The 21,295-nt window shown below is 43.9% G+C and overlaps 1 protein-coding gene across 1 annotated transcript; it reads right to left on the bottom strand.

Annotated features, from left to right (window-relative positions):
* Positions 1 to 1,714: 1,714 nt before the first annotated feature.
* LOC139539310 (cleavage and polyadenylation specificity factor subunit 5-like) lies at positions 1,715 to 14,541 on the bottom strand. Its single transcript, XM_071342141.1, has 6 exons — positions 14,347 to 14,541; positions 13,849 to 14,049; positions 13,602 to 13,665; positions 2,595 to 2,670; positions 2,308 to 2,422; positions 1,715 to 2,151 (listed from the first exon to the last, which is right to left on the bottom strand). The coding sequence occupies exons 1-6, from the start codon at positions 14,466 to 14,468 to the stop codon at positions 2,130 to 2,132; spliced, it is 600 nt and encodes a 199-aa protein (XP_071198242.1). The 5' UTR covers positions 14,469 to 14,541; the 3' UTR covers positions 1,715 to 2,129.
* Positions 14,542 to 21,295: the final 6,754 nt, after the last annotated feature.

The raw sequence follows: 21,295 nt of genomic DNA, 5'->3' as shown, positions 1-21,295 counted from the left end.
TACCCGACACCCTAGACCCACTTCAATTCACTTACCGCCCCAATAGATCCACAGATGATGCAATCACCATCGCACTGCACACTGCCCTATCCTATCTGGACTAGAGGAATACCATTGTAAGTTTGCTCATTATTAAGCTCGGGCCCTGGGTCTGAACCCCACCCTGTGAAACTGTGTCCTGGACTTCATGACAGGCTGCCTCCAAGTGGTGAAGGTAGGAAACACCTCCACTTCACTGATCCTCAACACAGGGGGCCCACAAGGGTACATGCTCAGCCTGCTCCTGTATTCCATGTTCACCCATGACTGTGTGGCCACGCACGCCTCCAACTCAATCATCAAGTTTACAGACGACAACAGTAGTAGGCCTGAGTACCAACAATGACGAGACAGCCTACAGGGAGGTGAGGACACTGGTAGAGTGATACCAGGAAAATAACCGCTCACTCAACGTCAACAAAAGGAGCTGATCGTGGTTTTCAGGAAACAGCACGCCCCTATCCAAATCGACGGGACAGCAGTGGAGAAGGTGAAAAGCTTCACGTTCCTCTGCGTACACATCACTGACGATCTGAAATGGTCCACCCACACAGACAGTGTGGTGAAAGCGGCGCAACAGCGCCTCTTCAACTTCAGGCTGAAGAAATTTGGCTTGGCCCCTAAAACCCTCAGACTTTTACAGATGCACAATCGAGAGCATCCTGTCGGGCTGTATCACCGCCTGGTACGGCAACTGCACCGCCCGCAACCGCAGGGCTTTCCAGAGGGTGGTGCGTTCTGCACAACGCATCACCAATGGCAAACTACCGGCCCTCCAGGACACCTACTGCACCCGATGTCATAGGAAGGCCAAAAAGATCATCAAGGACATCAACCACCCGGGCCACTGCCTGTTCACCCCGCTATCATCCAGAAGGCGAGGTCAGTACAGGTGCATCAAAGATGGGACCGAGAGACTGAAAAACAGCTTCTATCTTAAGGCCATCGGACTGTTAAATAGCCATCACTAGCCGGCTTCCACCCCGTTACGCAACCCAGCACCTTAGAGGCTGCTGCCCAATATACATAGACTTGGAATCACTGGCCACTTTAATGTTTAAATACTGTTTACTCATCTAATATACATATACTGTATTCTATTCAATGCCACTCTGAAATCGCTCAAACTAATATTTATATATTTCTTAATTGCATTCTTTTACATGTGTGTATTGTTGTGAATTGTTTTTAGATACTACTGCACTGTTATAGCTAGGAACACAAGCATTTCGCTACACCTGCAATAACATCTGCTAAACATGTGTACACGACCAATAAAATGTGATTTTTGAAATATTTTATACTAATATAAAATGCTCTAACAGATTGTTTAACAATTATTATTATTTTTTTTAAGATACGGGTCTAAATTATTGGCACCCCTGTTTTGAATACTCTAGCACCCTCCACTTGCGAGGATAACAGTATTTTTATGAGATTGGAGAACATGTTGGGAGGGATCTTGAACCATTCCTCCATACAGAATCCTTGATATCCTTCTGCTCTTATGAATATCAATGAAAAGCATTCTATACACCACTATTGATGAAAATAGGATCATGTGTAGATAATTGGGAATAGACAAACGATTGCATTTTGTTTAGACTGGTGTGATAGCTACCCTACCATTGGTATTGAAACAGCAATATGGAGAAATTGGTCAGAGGGGAAACAGTTTCTTAGTTTCATGTTTTAAAGCCATCTTTAATTGAAAATAAAAGATAACTCCTTGGTAATTCCTTAAAAAGTAATGAAAGATGACAAAGTAGTATGTTACAATGATTAAAAAAAACAAGCACTGTTCTATGTTCTAAAAACAGTCAACTCCCATCTACAAACAAAGAAAATCAATACTTGTGTGACTACAAAATGTTTCATGTCACAAAGTAATAGTTCTGTAAAAGTTGACACAGAAAGATTAATACATTCTCTTATTTTCTAAACAACATCCAGATCAATATTTAAATGTGTAGTATCACTGGGGACTCTGTTTTAAGAGAAGTGTAGTGAAATCCTGCTTGCCCATTCTCTTCTGCCCAGGCTGAACTCACAGAGACAGTCCTTGTGTCGCCACATTCAAGTAGTAGGATTTAATTGTATATGAAGTTGAACCTGCAATACAAATAATGGTTGCATTGTGAATAGAACAACTAATCTATAATGCACATCTGTCCATCTTTAAAATGCCAGTTGTACTCTGATTTGAGTCTTATCAAGTAAGGTATTTCATATTATGGTGAATATACAGCAGTATGGTGAATACCTTACCTACTCAGCAGTTGTGGGAGACTGGATATGATTGGCCCGTAGCCTGGGGCATTGTCATACAGCTCAAACAGAGGGGCAGCCACCAGCTTATAGTTCTTGGGCACTGCAAACAGTGCTGGGAGACAGACAACCGGTCAATATCCACATCCACTCAGACACACCAACTACACATCAAAATATGTTAACCTTCTTAAAGCTCTTATATACAGGTGATAACCACAGCGATCAACATCAATCAATTGATATGAACTATGTCACATTTAAACATTACAGGCTGGTCAACTTACCTTTTTCCTGCAACTGAACCAAGAAGAGCTTCTTGTGCTCTTTGGGTTTGGTAATGTGTGCTGGGATGTAGGGGTACTGTAGGTAAAAAAAAAAGTCCAGTGCCTTCGGAAAGTATTCAAACCCCTTGACTTTTTCCACATTTTGTTAGGTTACAGCCTTATTCAAAACTTTATTAAACCCCCCCCCCAATCAGTTTACACACAATACCCCATAATGACAAAGCAAAAATCAGTTTTTGCTAATTCATTAAAAAAACATAAATATTCAGACACTTCACCCAGTACTTTGTTGAGGTACCTTTGTCAGCAATTAGAGCCTCAAGTCTTGTTGGGTATGACTCCACAAGCTTGGCACACCTGTATTTGGGGAGTTTCTCCCATTCTTCTCTGCAGATCCTTTCAAGCTCTGTCAGGTTGGATGGGGAGCGTTGCTGCACAGCTATTTTCAGGTCTCTCCAGAGATGTCCGATCAGGTTCAAATCCGGGGCTCTGGCTGGGCCACTCAGAGACTTGTCCCGAAGCCACTCCTGCGTTGTCTTGGCTGTGTGCTTAGGGTCGTTGTCCTGTTGGAAGGTGAAAGGTCCTGAGCGCTCTGGACCAGGTTTTCTTTAAGTCTTTATTGAAGACTCATCTCTTCAGTAGGTCCTATGATTGAGTGTAGTCTGGCCCAGGAGTGTGAAGGTGAACGGAAAGGCACTGGAGCAACAAACCGCTCTTGCTGTCTCTGCCTGGCCGGTTCCCCTCTCTCCACTGATTCTCTGCCTCTAACCCTATTACAGGGGCTGAGTCACTGGCTTACTGGTGCTCTTCAATGCCATCCCTAGGAGGGGTGCGTCACTTGAGTGGGTTGAGTCACTGACGTGATCTTCCTGTCTGGGTTGGCGCCCCCCCCTTGGGTTGTGCTGTGGCGGAGATCTTTGTGGGCTATACTTGGCCTTGTCTCAGGATGGTAAATTGGTGGTGTGGGGGCTGTAATCTCTCTAGTGGTGTGGGGGCTGTGCTTTGGCAAAGTGGGTGGGGTTATATCCTGCCTGTTTGGCCCTGTCCGGGGGTATCGTCGGATGGGGCCACAGTGTCTCCCGACCACTCCTGTCTCAGCCTCCAGTATTTATGCTGCAGTAGTTTGCGTCGGGGGGCTAGGGTCAGTCTGTTATATCTGGAGTATTTCTCCTGTCTTATCCGGTGTCCTGTGTGAATTGAAGTACGCTTTCTCTAATTATCTCTCTTTCTTTCTCTCCCTCTCGGAGGACCTGAGCCCTAGGACTACCTGGCCTGATGACTCCTTGCTGTCCCCAGTCCACCTGGCCGTGCTGCTGCTCCAGTTTCAACTGTTCTGCGGCTATGGAACCCTGACCTGTCCACCGGACGTGCTACCTGTCCCAGACGTGCTGTTTTCAACTCTCTAGAGACAGCAGAAGCGGTAGAGATACTCTGAATGATCAGCTATGAAAAGCCAACTGACATTTACTCCTGAGGTGCTGACCTGTTGCACCCTCGACAACCACTGTGATTATTATTATTTGACCCTGCTGGTCATCTATGAACATTTGAACATCTTAGCCATGTTCTGTTATAATCTCCACCCGGCACAGACAGAAGAGGACTGGCCACCCCTCATAGCCTGGTAACTCTGTAGGTTTCTTCCTAGGTTCTGGCCTTTCTAGGGAGTTTCCTAGCCACCGTGCTTCTACACCTGCATTGCTTGCTGTTTGGGGTTTTAGGCTGGGTTTCTGTACAGCACTTTGAGATATCAGCCGATGTAAGAAGGGCTCTATAAATAAATTTGATTTCGTCAAGGATCTCTGTACTTTGCTCCGTTCATCTTTGCCTCGATCCTGACTAGTCTCCCAGTCCTTGGCGCTGAAAAACATCCCCACAGCCTCACGGTAGGGATAGTGCCAGGTTTCCTCCAGACATGACACTCGGCATTCAGGCCAAAGAGTTGAATCTTGGTTTCATCAGACCAGAGAATCTTGTTTCTCATGGTCTGAAAGTCTTTAGGTGCCTTTTGGCAAACTCCAAGCAGGCTGTCATTTGCCTTTTACTGTGGAGTGTCTTCCATCTGGCCACTACCATAAAAGCCTGATTGGGGGAGTGCTGCAGAGATGGTAGTCCTTCTGGAAGGTTCTCCCACCTCCAAAGCTCTGTCAGAGTGACCATTGGGTTCTTGGTCACCTCCCTGACTAAGGCCCTTGCACCCCGATTGCGCAGTTTGGCCAGGCAGCCAGCTCTAGGAAGAGTCTTGGTGGTTCCAAACTTCTTCCATTTATATCATGTCCAATCAATTGAATGTACTACAGGTGGACTCCAATCAAGGTGTAGAAACATCTCAAGGATGATCAATGGAAACAGGATGCACCGGAGCTCAATTTCAAGTCTCATAGCAAAGGGTCTGAATACTATTTTCAAAAATGGATTTTTGTAATATTTTTTTTAGTTGCTAGGATTTTTCTTAATACATTTTAGAATAAGGCTGTAACGTAGCGCAAGTAAAAGGATCTGAATACTTTCAGAAGGCACTGTATTCAAATTCAAAAGTCAAGCATAAGTGTGAAAGCCAATGAAATATAAAGAGACCTGGGACAGGTCAGGTGACTCCTCTGAGAACTATAGTATGAACCATGGGTTCGTTAAGAGGTCCCTGCATACTTCCCTTCCAAAACAGTTTGTGCATATATTATGACAACATTTTGTGACGTTTTTGTTTGTTTTGGCCTTCAGCATGGTTTTTTTGGGCTGTTAGTCACCACTTTTTTGGAGGGTAAGCCGAAGTCGGTAGCCCCTTTGTCGGTGATTGGTCAACAGTAGGGATTCTTCAATTTAGTGTTTGTTGTCATTCAACAAGTGACTAATCATTTTCATGCACATTTTTCCACTTGAGAAATACGGCACCAAACATCTTTGATGTAAAATTGTACAACTAAGATATCCTCAGCCAAAACGTCAAAGTTAATGACAGATTTCTTGAGTTAACCTCTCTCGACAACAGCCAGTGAAATTGCAGGGCGCCAAATTCAAAACAGAAATCACATAATTAAAATTCCTCAAACATACAAGTATTATCCACCATTTTAAAAGATAAACTTCTTGTAAATCCAACCACAGTGTCCGATTTCAAAAAAGGCTTTACTGCGAAAGCACACCAAACGATTATGTTAGGTCTGTACCTAGTCACAGAAAAACACAGCCATTTTTACAGCCAAAGAGAGGAGTCACAAAAAGCAGAAAGAGATAAAATTAATCACTAACCTTTGATGATCTTCATCAGATGGCACTCATAGGACTTCATGTTACACAATACATGTATGTTTTGTTCGATAAAGTTCATATTTATATCCAAAAATCTCAGTTTACATTACATATGGTCAGAAATGTATTGTCTCAAACAAACATCCGGTGAAAGTGCAGAGAGCCACATCAAATAACAGAAATACTCATCATAAACATTGATAAACGATACAAGTGTTAACCTGTCTAGGACTGGGGTTCCGAACCCCTCGCCAACAGCCAATAAAATTGCAGGGTGCCAAATACAAAACAACAGAAATCTCATAAATCAAATTTCTCAAACATACAAGTATTAGGCACCATTTTAAAGATAAAATTCTTGTTAATCCAGCCAGTGTCTGATTTCAAAAATGCTTTACAGCGAAAGCTCCACAAACGATTATGTTAGGTCACCACCAAGTGACAGATAAACCCAGCCATTTTTCCGCCAAAGAGAGGAGTCACAAAAAGCACAAATAGAGATAAAATTCATTACTAACCTTTGATGATCTTCATCAGATTACACTCATAGGACTTCATGTTACACAATACATGTATGTTTTGTTCAGTAAAGTTCATATTTATATCCAAAAATCTTATTTTACATTGGCGTGTTAGATTCAGTAGTTCCAAAACATGCAGTGATATTGCAGAGAGCCACATGAATTCACAGAAATACTCATAATAAATGTTGATGAAAATACAGCTATTATACATGAAACTTTAGATACACTTCTCCTTAATGCAACCGCTGCGTCAGATTAAAAAAAAACTTTACGGAAAAAGCATAATCTGAGAACGGCGCTCAGATCCCAGACCAGCCAGAGAAATATGCCATGTTGGGTAGTCAACATTATTCATATTATTCATATATAAATATTCACTTACCTTTGATGATCTTCATCAGAATGCACTCCCAGGAATCGCAGTTCCACAATAAATGCTTGGTTTGTTCGATAGTGTCCATAATATATGTCCATTTATGTCCAATAGCTTCTTTTGTTAGAGCATTTGGTAAACAATCCAAAAGCGCGATCTGGTCGATTCGGACGAAACGTTCAAAAAGTTATATTACAGGTCGAAGAAACTTGTCAAACTAAGTATAGAATCAATCTTTAGGATGTTTTTATCATAAAAGTTCAATACAGTTCCAACCGGAGAATTCCATTGTCTGTAGAATTGCCATGGAACGAGAGCAACCTCTCAAGTGAAAGCTCGTGACTGAGAACGAGGCTGTAGGCAGACCCCTTAGTAAAACATCTCCCATCTGGTCCCCCTTCACATGAGCAGCCTGAAACCACATTCTAAAGACGGTTGACATCTAGTGGAAGCCTTAGGAAGTGTAAAATAACCCATATCCCCTCAGTGTATTCAATAGGGGTGAGTTCAAAAACTACAAACCTCAGATTTCCCACTTCCTGTTTGGATTTTTTCTCAGGTTTTTGCCTGCTATATGAGTTCTGTTATACTCACAGACATCATTCAAACAGTTTTAGAAACTTCAGAGTGTGTTCTATCCAATACTAATAATAATATGCATATATTAGCATCTGGCAATGAGTAGGAGGCAGTTCACTCTGGGCATGCTATTCATCCAAAACTGAAAATGCTGCCCCCTATCCCAAACAAGTTAAACATGGAATTATAGATATACTTCTCCTTAATGCAACCGATGAGTCAGGTCTCAAATGCTTTAGGGCGAAAGCACACTTTGCGATTATGTTAGGTCAGCTCCTAGCCACAGAAACCCATACAGCCATTTTCCAAACAAGAAGAGGTGTCACAAAAGTCAGAAATAGCATTCAAATGAATCCCTTACCTTTGATGATCTTCTTCTGGTGGCACTCCCAGGTCTCCATGTTAGACAAATGTTTATTTTGTTTGATAATGTCCCTCTTTATGCCCAAAAACCTTTTTGTTCTCGTTTTGTCCAGTAATCCGAATGCAGAAGGCGCGTGCACTAATTCCAAACGAAAAGTTTTTAAAAAGTACAATAAAAGTTAGTAGAAACATGCCAAACGATGTTTAAAATCATTCCTCTGGTTGTTTTTGTCAAATAATCAATAATATTTCAACCGGACAAAAGCTTCGTCAATAGGAAAGGAGAAACAAGAAAGGCGCGTTCACGATCAGACGCATGGCTGATGAATGGAAATTTCCACTGGCCACTGATTGAAAGTGCTGTATCTCCCTCATTTTTCAGAGTAAAAGCCTGAAACAATGCCTAAAGACTGGTCACATGTTGAGGAAGCCACAGAGCTCGTGAACTGGGTCCTAAGTCTTTGTATGGTGGATAGGCTTACAATGGAAAACAGCCTTTCAAAATAATAGTACTTCCTGGTTGGATTTTCCTTGGGTTTTCGCCTGCCATATCAGTTCTGTTATACTCACAGACATTATTTTAACAGTTTTGGAAACTTTAGAGTGTTTTCTATCCAAATCTACTAATTATATGCATATCCTATCTTCTGGGCATGAGTAGCAGGCAGTTTAATTTGGGCAGACTTTTCATCCAAAATTCCAAATGCTGCCCCCTACCCTAGTGAAGTTAACTTATATTAATTCTTTCTATTTTTAGGTATACTGGCTACGGCGTCTCAAGATGGACAAAGTACCATTGCCGCTTTTTTCTAGTTTTTCAACTGAAGGTCTTAACCTCTCTTGGGTACGTGAGACGTTAGCGTCCCACCTCTTCAACAGCTAGTGAAACTGCTGGGCGCCAAATTCAAATACAGAAATACTCATTATAAAAATTCAGAAAACAAAACATATTTTACATAGGTTTAAAGATTAACTTCTTGTGAATCCAACCACGGTGTCAGATTTTAAAAATGCTTTACGGCGAAAGCATACGGTACGATTATTTGAGAACATAGCCCAGCAGACAAATCATTACAAACAGTAACCAGCCAAGTAGAAGAGTTACACAAGTCAGAAATAGAGATAAAATGAATCCCTTACCTTTGACGATCTTCATATGGTTGCACTCACCAGACATTCATTTACTCAATAAATGTTCCTTTTGTTCGATAAAGTCTCTTTATATCCAAAAACCTCCGTTTTGGTCGCGTGTTTTCTTCAATAATCCACAGGCTCAAACGCAGTCAAAACAGGCAGACAAAAATCCTAATTTTATCCGTAAAGTTCATAGAAACATGTCAAACGATGTTTATATTCAATCCTCAGGTTGTTTTTAGCCTAAATAATCGATAATATTTCAACCGGACAATAACGTAGTCAATATAAAAGGTAAACAAGAAAGGCACTCTCTCGGTCGTGCTCATGAAAAAGCTCTGTGACACTTTAGGGTACACTCATTTAGACTGCTCTTACTTCCTCATTTTTCAGAATACAAGCCTGAAACTATTTCTAAAGACTGTTGACATCTAGTGGAAGGCATAGGAACTGCAATTTGAGTCCTAAGTCAATGGATACTGTAATGGCATTGAATAGAAAACTACAAAACCAAACAAAAATCCTACTTCCTGAATGGATTTTTCTCAGGTTTTCACCTGCCAAATCAGTTCTGTTATACGCACAGACACTATTTTAACAGTTTTGGAAACTTTAGAGTGTTTTCTATCCAAATCTACCAGTTATATGCATATCATATCTTCTGGGCCCGAGAAGCAGGCAGTTTAATTTGGGCATGCTTTTCATCCAAAATTCCGAATGCTGCCCCCTACCCTAGAGAAGTTAAGGGAGTATGTGAGTGTAACAGTATAACTTTAGTCCGTCCCCTCGCCCCGACCCGGGCGCGAACCAGGGCCCCTCTGCACACATCAACAACAGTCACCCACGAAGCATCGTTACCCATCGCTCCACAAAAGCCGCGGCCCTTGCAGAGCAAGGGGAACCACTACTTCAAGGTCTCAGAGCAAGTGGCGTCACCGATTGAAAGGCTATTAGCGCGCACCACCGCTAACTAGCTAGCCATTTCACATCCGTTACACGAGCACACTCGTTTGGTAGTCGCATTCCACTCTCGCTCCCCAGGTAGTATTACCATTTCATTTTCATTACACTTTCATTACAGTACAACGGTTTGATTTGTTTGATCTTAGCTAGCTACATAGCCGTCTTTGTATCAAAGATAATTGTGTAGTTATTGAGGTTCGCTAGCCAGCTATTTTCGTCGTAACGTAACGTAACGTAGTCAACACTGCTAGCTAGCCAGCTGTCCAGCTAGCCACCGAATAGCAGCACTGCAGAAACGATTACATTATATTACAACGGAACGACTTGATTAGTGTAGTGTTAGCTAGCTACATAGTTGTCTTTGCTATCTTTGTATCTAAGATAATTGTGTAGCTTAGAGTAGTTTAGAGTAATTATTCGGTTAGCTAGCCAGCTATTTTCGTCCGCCGCGCTGCCGTTCTACCTAGTCAACACTGCTAGCTAACACTGCTAGCTAGCCAACTTCTACCGAATAGCAGCACTGTAGAAACTCACATTACAACTTACATTACAACGGAACGACTTGATTAGCGTAGTGTTAGCTAGCTACATAGTTGTCTTTGCTGTCCTTGTATCCAAGATAATTGTGTAGTTTTGAGAAATTGTCGAGGTTACCTAGCCAGTTAGAGGTTACCTAGCCAGCTACACTTTCAAACAAAGTCAACAACGCAGCCACTGCTAGCCAGCCTACTTCACCGCCAGCAGTACTATATCATTTTAGTCAATAAGATTTTATTTTATTTTTGCAACGTAAGCTTAACTTTCTGAACATTCGAGACGTGTAGTCCACTTGTCATTCTAATCTCCTTTGCATTAGCGTAGCCTCTTCTGTAGCCTGTCAACTATGTGTCTGTCTATCCCTCTTCTCTCCTCTCTGCACAGACCATACAAACGCTTCACACCGCTTGGCCGCCGCTACCCTAACCTGGTGGTTCCAGCGCGCACGACCCACGTGGAGTTCCAGGTCTCCTGCAGCCTCTGGAACTGCCGATCTGCGGCCAACAAGGCAGAGTTCATCTCAGCCTATGCGTCCCTCCAGTCCCTCGACTTCTTGGCACTGACGGAAACATGGATTACCACTGATAACACTGCTACTCCTACTGCTCTCTCCTCGTCTGCCCACGTGTTCTCGCACACCCCGAGAGCTTCTGGTCAGCGGGGTGGTGGCACTGGGATCCTCATCTCTCCCAAGTGGACATTCTCTCTTTCTCCCCTGACCCATCTGTCTATCGCCTCCTTCGAATTCCATGCTGTCACAGTTACCAGCCCTTTCAAGCTTAACATCCTTATCATTTATCGCCCTCCAGGTTCCCTTGGAGAGTTCATCAATGAGCTTGACGCCCTGATAAGTTCCTTTCCTGAGGATGGCTCACCTCTCACAGTTCTGGGTGACTTTAACCTCCCCACGTCTACCTTTGACTCATTCCTCTCTGCCTCCTTCTTTCCACTCCTCTCCTCTTTTGACCTCACCCTCTCACCTTCCCCTCCTACTCACAAGGCAGGCAATACGCTTGACCTCATCTTTACTAGATGCTGTTCTTCCACTAATCTCATTGCAACTCCCCTCCAAGTCTCCGACCACTACCTTGTATCCTTTTCCCTCTCGCTCTCATCCAACACTTCCCACACTGCCCCTACTCGCATGGTATCGCGCCGTCCCAACCTTCGCTCTCTCTCCCCCGCTACTCTCTCCTCTTCCATCCTATCATCTCTTCCCTCTGCTCAAACCTTCTCCAACCTATCTCCTGATTCTGCCTCCTCAACCCTCCTCTCCTCCCTCTCTGCATCCTTTGACTCTCTATGTCCCCTATCCTCCAGGCCGGCTCGGTCCTCCCCTCCTGCTCCGTGGCTCGACGACTCACTGCGAGCTCACAGAACAGGGCTCCGGGCAGCCGAGCGGAAATGGAGGAAAACTCGCCTCCCTGCGGACCTGGCATCCTTTCACTCCCTCCTCTCTACATTCTCCTCTTCTGTCTCTGCTGCTAAAGCCACTTTCTACCACTCTAAATTCCAAGCATCTGCCTCTAACCCTAGGAAGCTCTTTGCCACCTTCTCTTCCCTCCTGAATCCTCCTCCTGAATCCTCCTCCCCCCTCCTCCCTCTCTGCGGATGACTTCGTCAACCATTTTGAAAAGAAGGTCGACGACATCCGATCCTCGTTTGCTAAGTCAAACGACACCGCTGGTTCTGCTCACACTGCCCTACCCTGTGCTTTGACCTCTTTCTCCCCTCTCTCTCCAGATGAAATCTCGCGTCTTGTGACGGCCGGCCGCCCAACAACCTGCCCGCTTGACCCTATCCCCTCCTCTCTTCTCCAGACCATTTCCGGAGACCTTCTCCCTTACCTCACCTCGCTCATCAACTCATCCTTGACCGCTGGCTACGTCCCTTCCGTCTTCAAGAGAGCGAGAGTTGCACCCCTTCTGAAAAAACCCACACTCGATCCCTCCGATGTCAACAACTACAGACCAGTATCCCTTCTTTCTTTTCTCTCCAAAACTCTTGAACGTGCCGTCCTTGGCCAGCTCTCCTGCTATCTCTCTCAGAATGACCTTCTTGATCCAAATCAGTCAGGTTTCAAGACTAGTCATTCAACTGAGACTGCTCTTCTCTGTGTCACGGAGGCGCTCCGCACTGCTAAAGCTAACTCTCTCTCCTCTGCTCTCATCCTTCTAGACCTATCGGCTGCCTTTGATACTGTGAACCATCAGATCCTCCTCTCCACCCTCTCCGAGCTGGGCATCTCCGGCGCGGCCCACGCTTGGATTGCGTCCTACCTGACAGGTCGCTCCTACCAGGTGGCGTGGCGAGAATCTGTCTCCGCACCACGTGCTCTCACCACTGGTGTCCCCCAGGGCTCTGTTCTAGGCCCTCTCCTATTCCCGCTATACACCAAGTCACTTGGCTCTGTCATATCCTCACATGGTCTCTCCTATCATTGCTATGCAGACGACACACAATTAATCTTCTCCTTTCCCCCCTCTGATAACCAGGTGGCGAATCGCATCTCTGCATGTCTGGCAGACATATCAGTGTGGATGACGGATCACCACCTCAAGCTGAACCTCGGCAAGACGGAGCTGCTCTTCCTCCCGGGGAAGGACTGCCCGTTCCATGATCTCGCCATCACGGTTGACAACTCCATTGTGTCCTCCTCCCAGAGTGCTAAGAACCTTGGCGTGATCCTGGACAACACCCTGTCGTTCTCAACTCACATCAAGGCGGTGACCCGTTCCTGTAGGTTCATGCTCTACAACATTCGCAGAGTACGACCCTGCCTCACACAGGAAGCAGCGCAGGTCCTAATCCAGGCACTTGTCATCTCCCGTCTGGACTACTGCAACTCGCTGTTGGCTGGGCTCCCTGCCTGTGCTATTAAACCCCTACAACTCATCCAGAACGCCGCAGCCCGTCTGGTGTTCAACCTTCCCAAGTTCTCTCACGTCACCCCGCTCCTCCGCTCTCTCCACTGGCTTCCAGTTGAAGCTCGCATCCGCTACAAGACCATGGTGCTTGCCTACGGAGCTGTGAGGGGAACGGCACCTCCGTACCTTCAGGCTCTGATCAGGCCCTACACCCAAACAAGGGCACTGCGTTCATCCACCTCTGGCCTGCTCGCCTCCCTACCTCTGAGGAAGTACAGTTCCCGCTCAGCCCAGTCAAAACTGTTCGCTGTTCACCAAAGTAAATGGAATGGTTTTGATGTCACTAATCAAACCTTTCCAGATGATCAGGTCACGTTTCATGATACTAATCTGAATGAAGACCATGTTGCCTGCCTACCTCTGTCATCAATCGCTTCAGTCCTTCCACTTCGTCCTCCCCTGCATTCAATTCTCCACCAGGACTGCACACAATTAAGTTTCAAAAATACAGTTGGGGGGCACTTTTTGTTGACTTTAAAATTAGACTATATGCTCCTGCCAGTTAGAGAGGTGTCAAGCTTTTCCTTGTAAATGCTTAGTTGCTTACACATTAGTAACTGGCACCATGCAACATTGTTGCAGAGGTGGGATGAGAACCAACTCACAGTTTGAAAAAGGTTGTCCCCAACTGCAGCAGTAGAACGTGTGGTAGCCTGTGCTCGTGTACGATCAGAACACCCTCCACTGCCCGCCTCATGCCTATTTTTTCGAACCCCTCGCGCATCCTCTGGAACCGAGCCGCCACCGAGCTATCCTTCTCGTAGAGAGGTTCCTTTGTACCAAACGTGTAATTCGTGAGGGGATATCTGAGAGGGCCAATCCCAATAAAAATGTTAGCAGCTTAGTTAGGTAAACTCTTAATGTGTTTGCATGCTATGTAACTAACTAGCTACGTAATTGTGTATATTGTACAATAATTAGGCTTTACTCCACAAGTAACGTTAGGGAATGTTTTTTGTGTTTGCAACATGTAAGAGCACTGTGTTTCGTAACTAACTAGGTGGGCCTATAGCTAACTAGTTAAAAACCCAACACCGAAAATGACATTCCGCTATCTAGTTAGACAGTTAAATAACAATTGCACTTCATAGCTAGCGACGTACAAGTTGATGGTTCTCTCCAGCGTGAGAGGTTTGGAAGGCGGGCTGATGTATTTGTTTTCGAACTGGTTCAGTCCACGGCGTGGCCAACCAGTTGAAGGTCGGTTGGGAGGTACAACCGACATCGTTCCACCAAATAAGCAGGATACACCTATGTCAAAATCAAAAACAGGAATGAAGAGTGTTGATAATTGGATATGGAGAAGGGTGAGCCGGTCAAGGATCGATTCAGACAAGGTGGTAAATTGTATGACAAGCGACAGTTTTATTTAAGAGTAAAGATATCTGGTACAAGCGTGCACGGACTTATTCATTTAGCTCATATGGAACTTGCAGAAATAAGCCCAGATAACAGAATGCATAGACATTTTATACAGCACAGAAAGTAGGTTGAGTCTGGAAGTTCTGGTCCTCTGGTTGGTTCTGATGAGTTGGGCGAGGTCCCCTTCAGGCTAGTATCACTGTCCCATTGGCTCTGAGTATAGTTCTTTGTCTTCAGAAATGTTCAGCTAAAACAGGAGATTAGGTGTGTGCGTAGATGTTCCTATTTTGACATTTCTGTGTGTCTCTGTAAAATGTTCAGACTGAAGAGGAGATCTTGTGTGTGCGTAGATGTTCCTGTCTTATCTGTGTTTATGAAAGGTTTACGTCAGCCCTCTGTCCTTGGGTATGTGTGTGTCTCAGTATCTCGTGAAATGCAGTACCAAGCACCCTTTTCTTATCAGTGTTTATGAAAGGTCTGTGTCAGCCATCTGTCTCTGGGTGTGTGTGGGTCTCAGTATCTGCTTATGAGTTTGTGAGAAACCCTGTTTTGAAAGACGTTAGTTATAACAATGTAATAGCAATATGCTTGTGTTATATTAAATGGTATTTATTACAAGAGAAAACATTAGATAACTGATCCAAAATTCAGCACACTACTCTTTCCGCAAAAAAACATATATCTCCGGTGTTCTCCCGCCTGCCAGAATCCCCCTTCGCGTGAACACGCACGCACTCAATTCTTCATTGCTGCGACTTGCTTGAACGTGCACGCACTCCAATTCTTCATTGCTGCGATTTACTTGGTAGTTAAGATATCTGATCACGTTAGGCTGCGTTTAATTTTATATATCGGTTTGATCGCGGGGGATGCACTAGTAATGTCTGCAGTTTTAAGTGTGGATATTTGTTTCAAGTGTATTAGTCTATATATCTTTGCCAAAATTCGTCATCTCTTCCATGTCATATTCGACTAGTAGTTCTGAAATGTTTATTGTTTGCCAACATTTTATTCCCTCCTCTATGTTTAATATAACACACATACATGAATTATTAATTTCGGTTGACTATCCTGACGAGAAGTTTGTTCTATAGAAAGTATTTGACTCTGATGTGTGCCACAGAAAGTATTGACTAGCCACAAAATTAATTATTGCCTGCCAAAGTTCCCCCCCCCCCCTTTCTATCTTGGGACAGCAAGGCCTGGCACACTTCAGAATAATTTTTGGTGACCCATCATGCCATCTGATGTGTGCCACAGGAAGTATTAGACTCTAGTCACAAAAGGAAGTGGTTATTTCATCCCATCGTGCTTTTACCTCTTATGGCTTTTCCTACATTTTTTTTTACACTTTTTCTGTTTCAGTTTTTAAGAGTGTAGGTACAGTAGCAATAATAAAATAGCAATAACAATAATACATCTAAAATTTGTACTCTGGGCGAAAAAGAAAGTTCAAATATACAAGTCAACATGAGTGCATGTATCCATAATCATGTTGAGTGCAAAAAAATAAATCAATGTATAATAATAAAATAAGCAAAACTATGACTGAATGTACCTCCATGAAGAATACCCTCCCCAATAGGTCCTTTCGCCCTCAATAGGACACCCCCAACACCTCCACCTTTTATGTAATTTTTATTTAACCTTTATTTAACCAGGTAGGCTAGTTGAGAACAAGTCCTCATTTGCAACTGCGACCTGGCCAAGATAAAGCATAGCAATTCGACACATACAACAACATAGAGTTACACTTGGAATAAACAAAACATACAGTCAATAATACAGTAGAAAAAAGAAAACAAAAAGTCTATATACAGTGAGTGCAAATGAGGTAAGATAAGGAAGGTAAGGCAATAAATAGGCCATGGTGGCGAAGTAATTAGAATATGGCAATTAAACACTGAAATGATAGATGTGCAGAAGATGAATGTGCAAGAAGAGATAAATACAGTATGGGGATGAAGTAGATAGATGGGCTGTTTACAGATGGGCTATGTACAGGTGCAGTGATCTGTGAGCTGCTCTGACAGCTGGTGCTTAAAGCTAGTGAGGGAGATATGAGTCTCCAGCTTCAGTGCTTTTTGCAGTTCGTTCCAGTCATTGGCAGCAGAGAACTGAGAGGCGGCCAAAGGAGGAATTGGCTTTGGGGGTGACCAGTGAGATATACCTGCTGGAGCGCGTGCTACGAGTGGGTGCTGCTATGGTGACCAGTGAGCTGAGATAAGGTGGGGCTTTACCTAGCAGAGACTTGTAGATGACCTGTAGCCAGTGGGTTTGGTGACGAGTATGAAGCGAGGGCCAGCCAACGAGAGTGTACAGGTCGCAGTGGTTGGTAGTTTATAGGGCTTTGGTGACAAAACGGATGGCACTGTGATAGACTGCGTCCAATTTGATGAGTAGAGTGTTGGAGGCTATTTTATAGATGACATCGCCAAAGTCGAGGATCGGTAGGATGGTCAGTTTTACGAGGGTATGTTTGGCAGCATGAGTGAAGGAGGCTTTGTTGCGATATAGGAAGCCGATTCTAGATTTAATTTTGGATTGGAGATGCTTAATGTGAGTCTGGAAGGAGAGTTTACAGTCTAACCAGACACCTAGGTATTTGTAGTTATCCACGTATTCTAAGTCAGAGCCGTCCAGAGTAGTGATGCTGGACGGGCGGGTAGGTGCAGGCAGTGATTGATTGAATAGCATGCATTTAGTTTTACTTGGATTTAAGAGCAGTTGGAGGCCACGGAAGGAGAGTTGTATGGCATTGAAGCTCGTCTGGAGGTTAGTTAACACAGTGTCCAAAGAGGGGCCAGAAGTATACAGAATGGTGTCGTCTGCGTAGAGGTGGATCAGAGAATCACCAGCAGCAAGAGCAACATCATTGATGTATACAGAGAAGAGAGTCGGCCCGAGAATTGAACCCTGTGGCACCCCCATAGAGACTGCCAGAGGTCCGGACAACAGGCCCTCCGATTTGACACACTGAACTCTTATCAGAGAAGTAGTTGGTAAACCAGGCGAGGCAATCATTTGAGAAACCAAGGCTGTCGAGTCTGCCAATAAGAATGTGGTGATTGACAGAGTCGAAAGCCTTGGCCAGGTTGATGAATACGGCTGCACAGTAATGTCTCTTATCGATGGCGGTTATGATGTCGTTTTGGACCTTGAACGTGGCTGAGGTGCACCCATGACCAGCTCTGAAACCAGATTGCATAGCGGAGAAGGTACGGTGGGATTCGAAATGGTTGGTAATCTGTTTGTTGACTTGGCTTTCGAAGACCTTGGAAAGACAGGGTAGGATAGATATAGGTCTGTAGCAGTTTGGGTCTAGAGTGTCACCCTCTTTGAAGATTGGGATGACCGCGGCAGCTTTCCAATCTTTGGGAATCTCAGACGATACGAAAGAGAGGTTGAACAGGCTAGTAATAGGGGTTGCAACAATTTCGGCAGATCATTTTAAAAAGAGAGGGTCCAGATTGTCTAGTCCGGCTGATTTGTATGAGTCCAGATTTTGCACATCTTTCAGAACATCAGCTATCTGGATTTGGGTGAAGGAGAAATGGTGGGGGCTTGGGCGGGTTGCTGTGGAGGGTGCAGGGCAGTTGACCGGGGTAGGGGTAGCCAGGTGGAAAGCACGGTCAGCCAAGGAGAAATGCTTATTGAAATTCTCAATTATAGTGGATTTATCGGTGGTAACAGTGTTTCCTAGCCTCAGAGCAGTGGGCAGCTGGGAGGAGGTGCTCTTATTCTCCATGGACTTTACAGTGTCCCAAAACTTTTTTGAGTTTGTGCCTCAGGATGCAAATTTCTGTTTGAAAAAGCTAGCCTCAAGCTAGCTAACCTAACTGCCTGTGTATATTTGTTCCTAAGTTCCCTGAAAAGTTGCATATCACGGGGGCTATTCGATGCTAATGCAGAACGCCATAGGATGTTTTTGTGCTGGTCAAGGGCAGACAGGTCTGGAGTGAACCAAGGACTATATCTTTTCCTAGTTCTACATTTTTTGAATGGGGCATTCTTATTTAAGATGGTGAGGAAGGCACTTTTAAAGAATAACCAGGCATCCTCTACTGACGGTTTGAGATCAATGTCATTCCAGGATACCCCGGCCAGGTCGATTAGAAAGGCCTGTTCGCAGAAATGTTTTAGGGAGCGTTTGACAGTGATGAGGGGTGGTCGTTTGATCGCAGACCCGTTACGGATGCAGGCAATGAGGCAGTGATCGCTGAGATCTTGATTGAAAACAGCAGAGGTGTATTTGGAGGGCGAGTTAGTTAGGATGACATCTATGAGGGTGCCCATGTTTACGGATTTGGGGTTGTACCTGGTAGGTTCATTGATCATTTATGTGAGATTGAGGGCATCAAGCTTAGATTGTAGGATGGCCGGGGTGTTAAGCATGTCCCAGTTTAGGTCACCTAGTAGCACGAGCTCAGAAGATAGATGGGGGGCAATCAATTCACATATGATGTTGAGGGCACTGCTGAGGGCAGAGGGTGGTCTATAGCAAGCGGCAACAGTGAGAGACTTGTTTCTGGAAAGGTGAATTTTTAGAAGTAGAAGCTCAAATTGTTTTAGTACAGACCTGGATAGTAAGACAGAACTCTGCAGGCTATCTCTGCAGTAGATTGCAACACCGTCCCCTTTGGGAGTTCTATCTTGGCGGAAAATGTTATAGTTAGGGATGGAGATTTCAGTTTTTTTGTGGTTTTCCTAAGCCAGGATTCAGACACGGCTAAGACATCCGGGTTGGCAGAGTGTGCTAAAGCAGTGAGTAAAACAAACTTAGGGAGTAGGCTTCTAATGTTAACATGCATGAAACCAAGGCATTTACGGTTACAGAAGTCAACAAATGAGAGCACCTGGGGAGTGGGAGTGGAGCTAGGCACTGCAGGACCTGGATTAACCTCTACATCACCAGAGGAACAGAGGAGAAGTAGGATAAGGGTACGGCTAAAGGCTATACGAACTGGCCCGTTCGGAACAGAGAGTAAACGGAGCAGGTTTCTGGGCACGATAGCATAGATTCAAGGCATAGTGTACAGACAAAGGTAAGGTAGGATGTGAGTAAACGTAGGACGTGAGGTAAACGTGAGGTAAACGTAGGCATTGAGTAATGATGAGAGATATATTCTCTAGAGACGTTTAAACCAGGTGATGTCATCGCATATGTAGGAGGTGGAACAACATGGTTGGTTAAGGCATATTGAGCAGGGCTAGAGGCTCTACAGTGAAATAAGACACCTCGACCATCCCCATCCCCATCAACCTCCCCCCACCCCCACCCCTCAACCACAAAACACAATAATGATAATAATAATAGAAATTAAAATAAAATATATATATACCAAGATATATATACACATACATGTACAGTACATATACATAAAAATATTCACAGGACACTCGATTTATCTATTTTCCTACATCAGATATGCAGGTGACATTTCCACCTGGATAACAGCACATAAATCAGCAAGACGGATATGCTCTTCATCTGAGGGAATGCCTGCCCATACACAGATGATAAATAATCAGAGATGATCACATGTCATTTACATTCCAGCCCTTGTCAGCTCCAGATTTGACTACTTAAACTCACACCCTGCTGGAATCCCTGCATTCTCAGATTACCCTCTGTTATTAATCTCTATATTGTAATCAATAAAGTGTTTCCAGATGCTGTACTTGTATTAACATATATGTTCAGATCATTCCTGAGAGAGAAGGGGTGTAATATCTCCAGATGGGCGTGTGGTACCTTCCTCACCCATGCCAACAAGATGTTACTTCTTGTGGGGTCTTTGTCTTGAAAGTAAGTATGACAGTATAAGTAATGTACAATTAACCAACTGAAAGTATACTGACTAAAAGGAAAAACCGAACTGTCAAATTATATTATAGCTGGGTCATTGTAGACTTGCGAATTAGAATCTTAAGTGTAACTTAATTTTATTGGGGAATATTATTTTATTATTTTATTATTTTCCCCAGGTTGCTGAATGTGTTCTGAAGGAGGAGTCGATTGTCTTTTCAAATACGGACAAAGATGTTAACATCATGAGAGAAGAAATATCAGTCCCTCTCCTCCAAAACACTGTTATGTTTAATTTCTAATTTAATATAATTGTAGATTTTTAAAAAACAACATTTATATGGATCTTTCAAGGTTATCTTTGATCCAACTTCTGACTAGATTGCCCCTAAAACACATGTATTTAAATAATTATGTTACAAGAAACCTATACTATTGCCTTGTTCCCTGTTTCCTGTTTGCTCAGAAAAATACTTGTAAAGATGTATAGACTACTTGACATTATGTTTTGCTAGATGACCTGAGCCAACTGTGTCACTTCTGTGGGGTGGTGGACAATAACACTACTGTTCAACATGAGCTACCAAAATGATTCTGAAGTGTGCCAGGCCTTACAGTCCCAAAATAGAAGGGGGGGGCGAATTTCGTCAGGTAAGAAAATGGCCTTGCCGAAATTCTCCCCCCGCTTCTAATTTCCTTAATTTTGTGGCTAGAGTCAAATACTTTCTGTGGCACACACTACTGGTCAACATGGTCAACACACAACCAATAAACAATGAATACCGTCTTCAGGCGTTTTAATATCATGGTTTGATTTTCAACACCACAATAAATAGACTATGTCAATCTCGACAAACAGGTGGTGGGCCGTAGCAAGTTAT

Source organism: Salvelinus alpinus, chromosome 15, assembly GCF_045679555.1.
Source record: "Salvelinus alpinus chromosome 15, SLU_Salpinus.1, whole genome shotgun sequence".
NCBI lineage: Eukaryota > Metazoa > Chordata > Actinopteri > Salmoniformes > Salmonidae > Salvelinus > Salvelinus alpinus.
The sequence above is the reverse complement of the archived record's forward strand: the minus strand, read 5'-3'. Positions and strand labels throughout refer to the sequence as shown.